The 13,477-nt window shown below is 45.5% G+C and overlaps 1 protein-coding gene across 2 annotated transcripts in view; it reads left to right on the top strand.

Annotated features, from left to right (window-relative positions):
* The window catches only part of LOC135397743 (uncharacterized), a 186,350-nt gene that overhangs the window by 122,967 nt on the left and 49,906 nt on the right, over nt 1-13,477 (top strand). For both annotated transcript variants that reach the window (XM_064629339.1, XM_064629338.1), the window contains one exon: nt 1,997-2,107. In XM_064629339.1, coding sequence (XP_064485409.1) covers nt 1,997-2,107 — 111 coding nt within the window. The remainder of the gene's footprint in view (nt 1-1,996; nt 2,108-13,477) is intronic.

Here is a 13,477-nt window from a genome sequence, read left to right as displayed (position 1 = left end):
GACGAATGTCGACACAGTTCCCCTGAAGTCGGCCCAGGACGCATACTAACCCAATGTCCCCCACTCCTTCCTGATATCCTATTCATCTGTACACGTCTTTATGCCACTTACAGGCACAGTTGCTTCGCGGCGCCAACACGGGTTTAAAAAGACGGTATCGCTGGATCAGTTTGTATCGTATCCGCTTACTGAACCCAAGATTGCAGGATCCAACCCATTCGAGGACGCCAGCAGCTTGCTTGGCACGGTACAAGTTGCTTTGACACGTCGTCTTTGGCGAGGGACGTTAACTGTGGTGTGCCGTGTGCTCAGATTTTGGAGCCGGTTAAAGAAGCCTCAGGTGGACAAAATTAATGCACAGACTGACCACTGTGTGTGGTCGAGTTTTCTCGTAACGTAGAGTCGCGAACCGGTACTTTCTAAGACTCATGGGAAAAATGTCGACTTCCGTGTCTACGCTATAGCAGACGACGCACGCTATGGGTACTGGAGATGGATGTGCCTGGGTCCAGAAACATCCTTAGAAAGCGGTAAAGCGCGACTGCCAGAGCATGACTCATAGACTGTGTCTTTTGTTTGGGTCACCCCTTTTTCATTACTCCCCTCTTCGGTACACCAGTTCCCCCCTTCCCCCCATTTTTTGTTACAGAAAACTAATTTACCGACCGTATGCACGCACGTAATGTAACACTGATCGATCATAACAGCTGCAACAAGCAAACTTCAAGCGTGCGTCACGTGTGTAAGCAGATTGACAGCTACAGCTAAAAATAAATGTATTAAATCAAAATGTCAAAAATTCGTTTTTGATGTTGTGGGTTTCATATTGTTCCATACATTTGATATATAGGAGAAGTACGCACCATTACCGTCGCTATGCCAATACCAGGCGCTATAAGTCAGTGGCGCTAAGTCAGTCCTTCACAACAGCGCAACAGCCACCCATACTGCCTCAAACGCGACTGGGAAACCAATTTTAAACATGCAGCGGTCACAAAGCACTTTGCCTATCGAAACCTGTGAGGCGCTCGACACGGAAGCGAGGACACCGACGTCATTTCCGCCCGAAATTACCGGTGACCTATTATCGCTAAAGCCTCTTCGTTGTCTCGGCGGTCCAATTTGCCAGTAGATATTAGGTATTTGATACACCTTCAAAATCACAAAAACCCATAATGCGATAGCCGTTGTCATTCCCGTTGCAGCTCTCGTTACGATCTCCTCCTGGAGCATGATCTTCAACTTGTTATACCGTAACACGCATTAGACGCACGATTTTGCGCGTATATTCACCACGAGCCTTTGCGCAATTGCAACTTCTACCAGTGACAATGACCAATGACCGTTGAGAACGTGACCAATCGCAATGTTTATTTGAAACTGCGGCTTATCAAAACCGTTTTCTAGTGCCGCCGCGTAACATCTGCAGCGCGCGAACTAATAAAGATAACGGTTGCGATGTGCGAGTTCAGGAATCGTGCCCTGGTACGAAATTGTGACCCTATAGAACGCTGCAACTACAATAAGCAACCAAGGTATGGCCGAACCAAGGTATTAACCAAGGTATGGCCGAGCAACACGATACTGCACATACGTTATTGCGGCCTTGGAAGGAGGTCTAAAGCGTGAAGTCGGCTGGGAGAGATAGCGTGGCTGCATTTTATTTCTGCAACGTTCCTAAAACTTGGTCCTAATTTGCTTAGATTTACAGGAAATGAGGTAACTGTACGCCCAAAATTTCACTTACACTTGCTGAATAATAATAGCATATATCTAAAGCACTGCGACACCAGGACGGTCAGCGACGCTGCAGCGTTTGCTCGGGGAGGCCTTGATCCAGTACAGTGATTCAGGGACAGGGTGTGCATGCTTGGCGAATTTTCAGTTGAAGAGTGCCTTGGCCGCCAAGGCAGAAGTTCCGTCCATTTGCTTCACTCTCGTCAGCACTTTTATTTTTCTTGAAATATTTTATTTTTCGTTCTGCTCTTGTTTTCAGGTTACTCCACTCGCAGAGGGCTACAGGAACATGTTGCTCGAGTTCTTCAAGAACGGTCTGAGTGAATTAATTGGAAAGAACCTCGTCACTCAACTGAAGGTTGCTGACCATGTACGTTAAAGCTACAACTTTAAAAAGCATTTCGTAAAATATTTTTATACCGGCTGTCCACCGAAATCCCCGGCTGGGTAATTCGTGAACAGGGTGGCACCATCGAAGAAATTTCTTTTTGGTAGAGGTCCTTGGCCAGAGAGACATCGGCCATGAACTGAATAGTGTGCGGCCCATTTGCATACACTCACTAATTAAATAAACATGCTAACATTTACTTCGCACGCTTACGGAACCTCTGTTTTACACATCGGGACCTTCAGCGAAAAATATTCCAAGAAGAAAAAGGCATTGACACTTAGTGATTTTTCCGAGTAATTGATTGGTTTCGGTTTATATATTTCTTGCGCGGAACTGTGCACCAATGCGCTCTTTGGATCAGCTATCCGGCTGTCAACATCGTGTTCATCCGCCTGGTTCACGCACGGGGGCGACGGAAGCTTAGGAACAGCCGCAAGAGACGCTTTGGTATTCGTTCTCAAAACGACTGATAAACAGCGCTGGCGGGTCTGTCGTTCCGTAGGTGAGATAGCGTGCTCTTATCATGGATGATGACGAATGCGCCACGAGCGCTGTGAACTAGTGGGGCACACTCTTAAAAATTAGCTGTACCACATAGCACGCCGCTTGCCAACCATCATCCCGAATGACAACGTTCTCGCTCGGTTTGTTGAAAACGGGAGGCGAGGCCGTTTTTCCTCTTATGTTCGGCATAATTGGTACAAAAAAAAAGAAAAGCGTACGCCTCCCATTTTCCTCAAATCAAGGGAGAGAACGTTGTCATTCGGGATGATGGTTGGCTTAAGAGTGTACCCCAAGGTATATCTAAACTGGTAGCGAAAACAAGACAAAATACCAAATCACACCCATCGGCAAAGCTACCAGCATGAGGCGCGAGTGATCCTGGGTGCTGGTAGTAGAGGTACGATCGTAAACAAACAAACTTTACAACATGGGCATGGCTCTGTGTACTAATAGGTTATTCACAATTTCAATGTAGGAAAAACTTTCTGTTGCCCCACTCATGCACATATACGAAGTCATCTACCACCCGAGTACATTTCCGTGCCCTGCTTGCCCTGCCCCCTTTGCGCATGTGTCACAGTGGGCGTGTTTATCCGTGTATCTCTGTATCCGTGCCGTGTGTCCGTGCGTTGTAATACGGAGTTCGTACACTTTTTGGGTTAAACAGGAAGCGACGTTCACATCTCGGAGCTGATGCAGACCAAGATTTACACTTGTGAACAGATGGATACAATGCATCCCCTGTTGCTGGCCCCGCGAAAGAAACTTTCGTCATGGGACGAGCGGCCATGACAGCATGAGTGTTAGCAGGAATCAGCTGTACACCAACGATGTCATGTTTTGTTGCAATGTACCTATAATGGCCACTCAGTGAATAAATGCAAACGTCTAATCACTACGTGTACGTATAGCTCTAGGTGAGAAATAGACCTTAAGTGAACCTTCCTGGTTTCTGTGTGGGCATCACGATGCACTTCTGTTTGGAGTTGTCCAAATCTGTGATAACTGTATGTATTTCGAATTGATATATTTAATTAAACCTGATATGATTTATTTTTCTGTGTTCTCGTCTGGTGTTGTTGCCTGGGTGAGGAAAAGGGAATACAACGCAAACGAAGTGCGCGAATGTAAACGTGCCATGGCTAATTATGCACTACTTATTATTCATACTGCTGACGTCATCTCTGACGTCATTTATTTACAATGGTAGTAGTCCGCGCAACAGATGGATGGCGCTGACCGTCTCTATCATGGCGTCGTTCTGAAGACACAGGGGCCTATGGGAGTTACACTACCTGTTTAGATATACCTTGTGTACCCCACTAGTTCACAGCGCTCGCGACGCATTCGTCATCATCCATGATAAGAGCACGCTATCTCACCTACGAAACGACATAACCGCCAGCGCTGTTTACCAGTCCTTTGAGAACGAATACCAAAATGTCTCTTGCGGCTGTTTCTAATCTTCCGTCGCCCCCGTGCGTGAACCAGGCGGATGAACACGAAATCGACAGCCGGAAAGCTGATCCAAAGAGCGCATTGGTGCACAGCTCCGCGCAAGAAATATGTAAACCGAAACCAATTAATTACTCGGAAAAATCACTAAGTGTCGATGCCTCTTTTTTTTTCTTGGAATATTTTTCGAACAGAGGTTCCGTAAGCGTGCGCAGTAAAAGTTAAAAGAAAAGTTAGCATGTTTATTTAATTAGTGAGTGCATGCAAATGAGCCGCACACTACTCAGTTCATGGCCTATGTCCCAAAGATCTCTACCAAAAAGAAATTTCTTCGATGGCGCAATCGTGGTGTGCTTTATACCAACACACATATCCATTGTTTCCTGACGAGTAATCACACTACTGTTCTATACCACACGTTCTCTGTAAAGTGCTATAGATCGTTTTCAAACTACAGCCACCTAGCGGGCGCGAGCAGCTGCATCTGTCATGTTGCGGGTCACAGTGTTGCCAATTTTGCGGATTTCCAGCTAGATCCGGCGGATTCAATTTGCATTTGGCGGGCTGTTTTTCAATTTAGCGGATGCCGGATGTTTTAGCGATTTCTTGACAAAATTTAGCGGATTCTAGTGGAACTCCTTCTCAACGTACGCTCACTCTCCCTTTTTTGTGATGTATCAGGTGGCACCGTTGCGTGCGCCGATGCGCAAGTTTATGCGCCACATATCTGTCACAGCGGTCACGGTTGCAGCAGCGACGTAGTCAGAGACCTGCTGCAGGTGCGATGAGGCCATCTGCACATCTGCATACCGGCTTCAAAATGGCGTCGGCGTGCCAAAAAGTACCGGCGGCAAATGCATATATAGCTGACGCATATGTTGCCCATCAATCCGAAACTATACCGAGCCAAGCTGCAGCGATAGTTTCCATTTCTGGCGCTTCTGGTTACGGGACGCGATGCGGTTATAACATTTGTTGGACAAAGTATGACGCAATGCTTTACAGAAAAAGGAGAAACAAAAGCTAATATAGCGTTTTTATAGAAAACAATTATGAAAAGCTTCTCCGTTTTCGGTCAGCCACATCGCCCTCCCCTGCAGCGCACGCGGGACAATTGTGTTTTGAATCGTGGCGTGCGGTTTCGTTTTTGGGAAGAATCTGCGGTTTCCATCTGCGTCTTTCGACGACGTAGTATGTAGTGCAGAGCTCAAGAATGTGATTTTTCCACACTTCATGAAAGACCTCGCACATGACATACAGTTGTCTACATGACATGTCTACAGTTTGATAATAGACGAATCCACTGATATCTGATACATTATCATGGGACGACCACGTGAAAGAAATATCCAAGATGGTATGCAGAGCCATCGGTGTTCTGAAGAACTAGAAGTATACGTTTCCAACATCTGTTAATCTTCTTATCTTTAACTCTCTTGTCATGTCACATATGCTGCATTGTCATCTAGTTTAGACAACAACTTCTAAACAAAACATTGTGTCACTTTACGTGTTAAAGAAAAAAGCCATCCGTATAGTTCATAATGTTTGCTATAATCATCACACAAACGACTTGCTCACTAGGCATAACGTCTTGAAGGTTACCATTCTTTATCGTTATTTACTTTACAGAAACCTTCCAGATACACAATTCCTGTGTTTGTTGCTTGAGAAGGCATTCTCCGCATTATCAGACACGCGCCATTCCCAGATGGACTGTCCCGATATGCTGTACTAACTATGGTACCCGGTGTCTTAGTTTCACATTACCAAGGTTACTTAATAAACTCTGTAATCATCCTCTGGACCCTGACCTTATTAACGCCAGTAGTCTACGTAGCTTTATTTTAGACCAGTCCGATTGTTGATTTGTAATCTGCCTCATGCATCTTGTATTATTTTTGTGTGCAACGGTTTCGTTGCCTTTGTGTACACTTCTTTTCTCTTTCTTTCTGTGTATGTATAACATAATGTGCACCGACGAAGCCAGTCAAGCTACAGGGGGCTGGGCCTCGTCAAGCGCACTCTGCTGCTTTTTACCCAATCTCCTGGCATCATGTAATGTATGGTGCCAGATAAAAGGTTCTGATTCTGACTCTGATGTCAGTGTAACGAAGCTGCTGGCCATATCAATAATATACTTCAACGAGAAAACGTCCAGGATCGTCAGAACATTCCTTGGGCTCTCCGTGTTGGAGAAATGCGACGCCGACGGCATTGTCTGTGCAGTGACGTCCATGCTCAAAAAGTACAACCTCTCAGCAGGGAAAATGAGAGGGCTAGGTACGGACAACGCGAGCGTGATGGTCGGGGTGAACAGTGGCGTGCATCAAAAACTGAAGGAGCAAATACCTACACTGATCCTGATCCGCTGCGTCTGCGATTTCCTTCAACTCTCTGTTTCTGTAGCCTCCGATGCGTTGCCAAGAAATATTGAATATCTCATCAGTGAGACATACAACTGGTTTCCTCGTTCTTCTGCGAGGCAGGTCGCGTGCAGGAAACTGTATGGTCTCATCAACGAGGGAGAATAACCGCTAAAAACTGTACAAGCATGCTCAACGAGATGGCTGTCCATTAAAAGTGCAGTTGGGAAAGTCCTATACCAGTGGCTGGACTTGAAGACTCATTTCGAGACGGTGAGGCTGTCTGAAAAGTGCTATGCAGCAGAGTTGTGTACGCGATGTTCAGTAACAACACGAACCCGGCGGGCTACCCGACTACATAACACCACGAACCTTGCGTACTTAACTTTCTTGAGGCCAATACTCGCGGACGTGCAGAGGGTTAACGAAGCATTCGAGGCCAATGATGCTGACCAAACAAGGATTTTGAGCGATCTAACTCTCCTCCTTCCGTCCTTGTTCAAGAAAGCAGTGGTGCCAACGGCAAAGCTCTGTCCACTGACCGCGACTTCAGAGGGAAACTTGCCCCCCAAGCCATACCTAGGCTACCTTTTTGAAAAACAAATGCGGGAAATGAAAGGAAGTGGAATGTCGTCCCATGAAGAGCTGACGATAAGATCACGTTGCGTTAAGTTCGCCGTTGCTCTGGTAGGGCAAATAAGACAGCGTCTTCCAGGGAACATCGACGTACTAGCAAGATGTCTTCGTTGTCCGTCCAGAAATCACTGAGTGTACCAAAAGAGCCACTTGCGCCGCTACTGGAAGCTTTGAACGTGGACTCCGCCGACATTGAAAGGGTCGAGCACCAGTGGAGGAACATTACACTGGTGGAATAGAAGAAGACTTAGACGACACAGGCATTCTGGTGCGAAGTCAAATCGTACCGCAACGCTTGCAACGACAATCCCTACCAGGAGCTAGCTAACTTTGCTATCTCACTGCTGGTCCTGCCTTACTGGAATGCACAGGGAGAACGTGCTTCCAGTCAGTGAAAAACAAGCTGCGGAACCAGCTCAAACCTGAAATGGTGGAGGCTCTTTTGACGATCCTGAGACGTCATGGGACGGGACTGAGAAGTCATGGAAAAGGCTGCTTCGAATATGATTTCTCGGGAGAGGTAGCCAGGAACATCGGCACCCTAGCCTGTTATGCGCCACATGTCTGCCACGATCTATAGCACTTTACAGAGAACGTGTGGTATAGAACAGTAGTGTGATTACTCGTCATGAAACAGTGGATATACAGGGTGTCCCAGAAAACGTGTCATTGAATTATAATAAAAAAACTACACCACCTAGAGTCACGCGGTCAATGGCAATTGTTCTTACTGGGTTTTTACCACCTCCTCGTGTGAATGACGTGTAACATAAATTTAATTATGTAAATTTTTGCGAGCTTAAGTCGGAAATTTGCCTAGTAAAGGTCACTTTTTTACCCCACCAATGTGAAGAGCGTGTCTAATTTAGTCAAATTAATGATAATTGACAGGTATATTCAGAAGGTATCACATCGGAAAAAATAGCCGAACATCATGCTCTACGGAGGTCGCACAGAATAGCGCACGATGAATTTTTCAGCCCAATCTTTGTCAGTCCGACGAAAGGAGGTTAGAAACCCAGCCCTCCCCGTTATCGCAGAAAGAGATAAAACAGGCACGGCTTATCACGTCCGACTTTCGCTGGGATAATGCTTTCCCTCTCCCAATTTTAGGAACTGTTACTTTTTCTACTATCACTCTGTGGGCTGGCTTCGGAACCTCCTTTCGTCGCACTGCGAGCGATTGCGCTCAAAAAGTCATCGCGCGCTATGGTCCGGTGCTCCGAAAAGCATGATATTCGGCTATTTTTTCCGATGGGATAGCTCATGAGTATCACTGTGAATTATCATGAATTTGAGTGAATTCGGCACGCTCTTCATATTGGTGGGGTAAAAAAGTGACCTTTACTTGGCAAATTTCCGAGTTCAGTTTGCAAATATTTACATAATTAAACTTTGAGTACATGACATTCACATTAGGAGGTGGCAAAAACCTAATAAGAACAAATGCTGTTGACCGCATGATTCTAGGTGGCGTAGTTTTTTTTATTATAATTCAATGACACGTTTTCTGGGACACCCTGTATGTGTGTTGGTATAAAGCACACCACGATTGCGCCTAGCCTGTTATGATGGGCCTTCTCGAGCAGCAGCACCCAGGCTTCTTGCGGTGATGACCACTCTTTTGCTCTTTTTGAGATGCTCTTTTCTCTGATGCCCTTTGCCTCTCTGATGCTCTTTTCGAAGTTGTAATTTTCTTTATAATTTCTGGTTTACTCGTTTCTATTGCAAGAAGCGCTGTCGTTCCATTGGTGTATTCATACGTATGTATATTTAGATGCAAGAAATCAGAGTTCTGCCACGTTGGAGTATGTGAGAATAATATTTAAAAAATACACATGATGTTTTACGTTTTATCTTCTATGCATCTCTCTCACTGGTTAAGGAAGTAAAGCAATTTGTGGTCTTGATTTCAGTCATATACACCATCACTATTTTCACCTACCACCTGAAAACACTGCCGCGGCACACGGACCTCTGCAGGGAACCGTTTTTAAACTGTACTTTCGACGCATAGCGGAATTCAGCAGAATGCAAAATATATTTATCGAATTCTGGCGGAATATTGGCGCTATTCTGGCGGGCTGCCTTTCCAGAATGCTGGCAACACTGTGCGGGAGACGAGCACACGGGTGACACAAAGCCGCCATTGTTGTAACTACCCTCATGCGGGTGCTTTTAGCACAACTGCCATCTTATCTTGGTCGCACGTCATAGAAAACGTAATTTTGAGGCCATGTGACTTTGTTTACATGTCGTTTTGCCGCTTACCGACATATTTCTGTCGTCATAACGCCAAGAGATGAACGTATTTTGCCAGGGTAAACTGTGCGGTTCTCCTTCCGCAACATGGTAGCCTATTTCTCCTTAGTTTAAGTACATTGCACCGGATCAGTGAGTCTTAAGGCTATGGTCTCACTCCCCTCTTAAAAAGAGACAACTTTGTACCAGACCTGTAGCTCTCATTTTCGTCTGTTGGTGATGAAACTGGTGCCATTCGGAAGCTATGATTCTTGTCTTGGGGGGACAGTCTTCCGATTTTCGGCCAGGCATGCGGTTGCGGCGCCATAAGACCTGAAACATGCCAATATCTTCGATTATGAGTGATCTTTGTACGAATCTGGCGCAAAAGGGAGCGCAGGTAGCGGCGCACAAATTGTTGCGTTGTGTTGTTCTGTGATACGTGGAGGGTGGACCGTCTCGCATTTATTGTATATGACGCCGATAATCCGGAAGCGCCTTCAGAAAAACATGAAAAAATGCCTTTCTTTGGCTTCCTGTTTCGAGGTGTTCTAATGTCACCACACCAGCCTAAAAGTGGCAGTGGATGGGCAATTATGCGCAAAACAATTGCTGAAAATTTCAGCATGATTGGAAGAGCACAGCGCAGGTTATTACATTCCCAAGCCATTCCAAAACATTCCGACCAAACCGAAACTATACAGGATTTTCGGTGGCCACATCGTGGCGGAGCATATAACTACCGTGTGATCAACTCCAGTATTCTGCGAAAGGTGGCGCTTGCGTCACTTCTGTTCGTTACGCCACGTTGGTTGCGTACTGCTCTGGCTGTACCGCTGTGCTGCACGCATTCATCCACGCATTCATCCACGTCGTGTTGACAGGTGCTGACTGTCGTGTTCTGATTTGAACTGTCGATACTGCGGTAGGCTGCACGTTCATAGTATCGTTGCTGCTGCCGATTCGCACAAACTGGAAACGCGCTGCAATGACACGGCCGTGCAAGAATGCTCGGAAACCGCGGAGTTGCGGTCGGAAATCAGTCCGCAAGCTGCGTCGGCGGCTGGCGAGAGAGAAACGGTAAGTTGTAACCAAGTGATTGTAACTTTGTACTGGTGCAGTGCGCTTGCTCTTATTTATTTGTTCTTCCCCGTAGGTAATCCAAGCTGTGGTCTTTGCCCCCCTTGTATGGTCTTAGGCATCAGTGGTCTTAGTCTAGTGTCATTGCCTTGACTTTGGGGGCATGACTGAGAAGCACCTGTATTACGACTCTTCCCCAATGATTTTTTTTTTAATTCTGAGGTACAGCACAGGAGTAAAAGGGTGAGAATGGACAGCGTTCTCTAGGTTTGGAACTGTCTTCTGCTGTGTCTCTCACTTCGATAATTCATTTCTGCCCATGAGAGCATTGCCAAGTTTTTGCGCCTTTTGACTTTTTCAGATTACCACAGTGGTGCCAACTTTCACTTGCGGCTATCCAAGAGCGTACGATGTGATGCGGTTCAGTTCGACCTGCATGTTATCATAAACAATATCTGCATTTACCAATTTCTAATGGCTGTGGGTAATTTCATCTCCTCTTTTTCTATGTTTACTACAGTTGCCTCACTGCCTCATCCAGTTGTTTTACCCTCGCCAAGCGAATGGCCGCTTCCGCAGTACGATGAACTCAGCATGGGCATGTTCATAGCAATATCACAATGCCCGTACTAACATACCTGAAACTTGACCCGTACATTCCTTTAGTCTCACCATATGTTCTCGTCTTCTCTTTTTTTTTTTTTAACCTTCTCCAACGTCCTGCGGTCTCATGAAAAGTTATCGTATAGATTCTTCTCCCACAAAAGTCTTCTAACACTTGGAATACGTTATGCAAGAGTAGGAAATAGAACAACGTGCACGAGATTTCCTACCACTGACCTGCTGCAATCGGGTTAGCATGGCACACGGCCAGAGGAGGACAGATGACCGAGACGAATAATGAGAAAGTGCGCCTGTTCACATTCCTTCGGTTGTTGTATCACCTGTCTAATTGTAAAAGAAAATCGTGGGGGAACGCATAAGGCTGTTATTCGAAACGTGTCTCTTGTGTGCTTCATAAACAACGAGATTTGGCCTGTTTGTCTTTCTCGCATTCTCGCAACGTGTCCTCGGCTTAACATATTGGCCTTGGCTCATAATCGTTGTTGTGAACGAACTAAAAATCGTAGAACCCAATGTTTGCGCCTAGAGAGCAATACGTGTGTGTAGTGTGCCTGTGGACCAAATCTAGCGGTACAATGAACGACTGTAGCATTTCGTGCAGCACTATGTTCGATGCGCAAGCAGCCATGGTCTCAAGGGAATATAAAACTGTAATCGGTATCATCAACATAATTATCGTAATGAACCTAATTATCGCAATACGTTTGAACAATTGCACACCTCGCCGCGCATGCTGAATCATATTCGGTTACTGCAAGTGTCACTGACATCCTGCGTGTTAGATAAAGCTGTTAGGGGCAACAATCAGGCTCCTACAAAAGGATTGTCACTGCTAGGCAATGAATGTGAACACAGAAAAGGCTACGAGCTAATTCTCTTCCGTCTCCCAAACACACGCCTCTTCGTCTTGTTCTTTTATTTATTTATTTATTTTGCTTCATTGTTTCTAATCGAACGGAAGGAACCGGGTTATGCACCAGCTTGCCGGCGTCCTGTCCCTTCGGTCGGCAGTTAGGTAGCGGAGTACCGCTATTCGCTACTCCTCTGAGACGCCGCTACTCATTCCGAAATGTAGCGCGGTACCGCTACCGGAAGGAAATATGTACCGGCGCTATTGCCAAGCCGCCTCGTAAGATATTTTTTTTATGATGAACATGTAACCATGATGAGTAGAGCCCACACAACGCTTAGGCAATAAAATATTGTTTTATGCAGGAACAATAAGCACGAAAAATGTCGATACCAGCTCTGAACTTTATTCTAGGCAGAATAAGAGGGCACAGAAATTAGAAAATATCACTTTGGTCATGCCGGATTGTGACACGGATACTGCCTTGTCGAAGTGAAATGGCGTGAAATACGAGTTCCTTCTTTTGTCTTGCCCACTAAAGTAGCGGGAAAGTAGTGGTAGCAGCATCGGACACGTTACCAAAATTTGTAGCGGGAATTATTTTTCCGCTATTGGTTAGAAATTTAGCGCGAGCGCTCCTCCGCTACTGAAAACGTAGCGAAAAGAGCTGCTCTGCTAGTAGCGCCGCTACGCACAGCACTGTCTGTCGACAAGAAAACGTGTCCAGCCACACACGCAAACACACAAAAGAAAAAACCGTCCCCGAATCACGCACGTGTGTGCCGTAATGTAACGCATATGACTGAATTCAGGTACCGTCTGCACCATGATAGGCATTCGTTATGGCAAGGGGATTTTGTCGGACAAATGCTTTTTTTATGGCAAAAAGAAAAACAAAAGAAAGAGAGAAAACAAGAGACAGCAAATCGTGATAAAATTTACCTTTTTTTTTGGGGGGGGGGGATTCATAAAATTCGATTAGGCATATGCTGTGGGACTACCTCTGTATTATGTATTCTTGTCTTTCGCATTGCACGATGTCGAAAACCTTCCGTATAACGTTCTTTCCATCTACCCCATGTAAAGTTTCCATCAAACCCCTCCCAATTTCTTTTTTTTTCTTTTTTCTGGCTACATTAGTGATCCATACGGCACAATTTCTATACTGTATTCGTTCAGGGATTGCAAATTTCATCCTTGGTTGGACCTCGACAGCAAACGCTTGACTAAGAATGGATTATATTTCATATCATATATCATTATATATTACACTACCCGTATTGTTGCAGGAACAGGTATATCAATTCGTACGCATATAGCAACACACAGTCTTGTCTAAACACGTATACACATGCTGTTGTACCTTCCGTACATTTTATTGCGACAACAAAGGTTATTGCAGTAACATAACGCATGAGCAGGTTAGCTCATGCCCTTTCTAGCAGTGACAGAAATATGTGTGTATGTGCGAGTAAACATACGCGCCTGTGACCGGGCAATCGTTTTGCCCGTTCTTTTTTATGAAACAAATGCAGTTGAATTCTCCGTTCCATGTCAATTCTGAGGGATCCAATATCTTGAGTTCCGACATTT

The sequence above is a fragment of the Ornithodoros turicata genome, chromosome 6, assembly GCF_037126465.1.
Source record: "Ornithodoros turicata isolate Travis chromosome 6, ASM3712646v1, whole genome shotgun sequence".
Taxonomy (NCBI): Eukaryota; Metazoa; Arthropoda; class Arachnida; order Ixodida; family Argasidae; genus Ornithodoros; species Ornithodoros turicata.
This window is presented reverse-complemented; position numbering and strand designations above follow the sequence as displayed.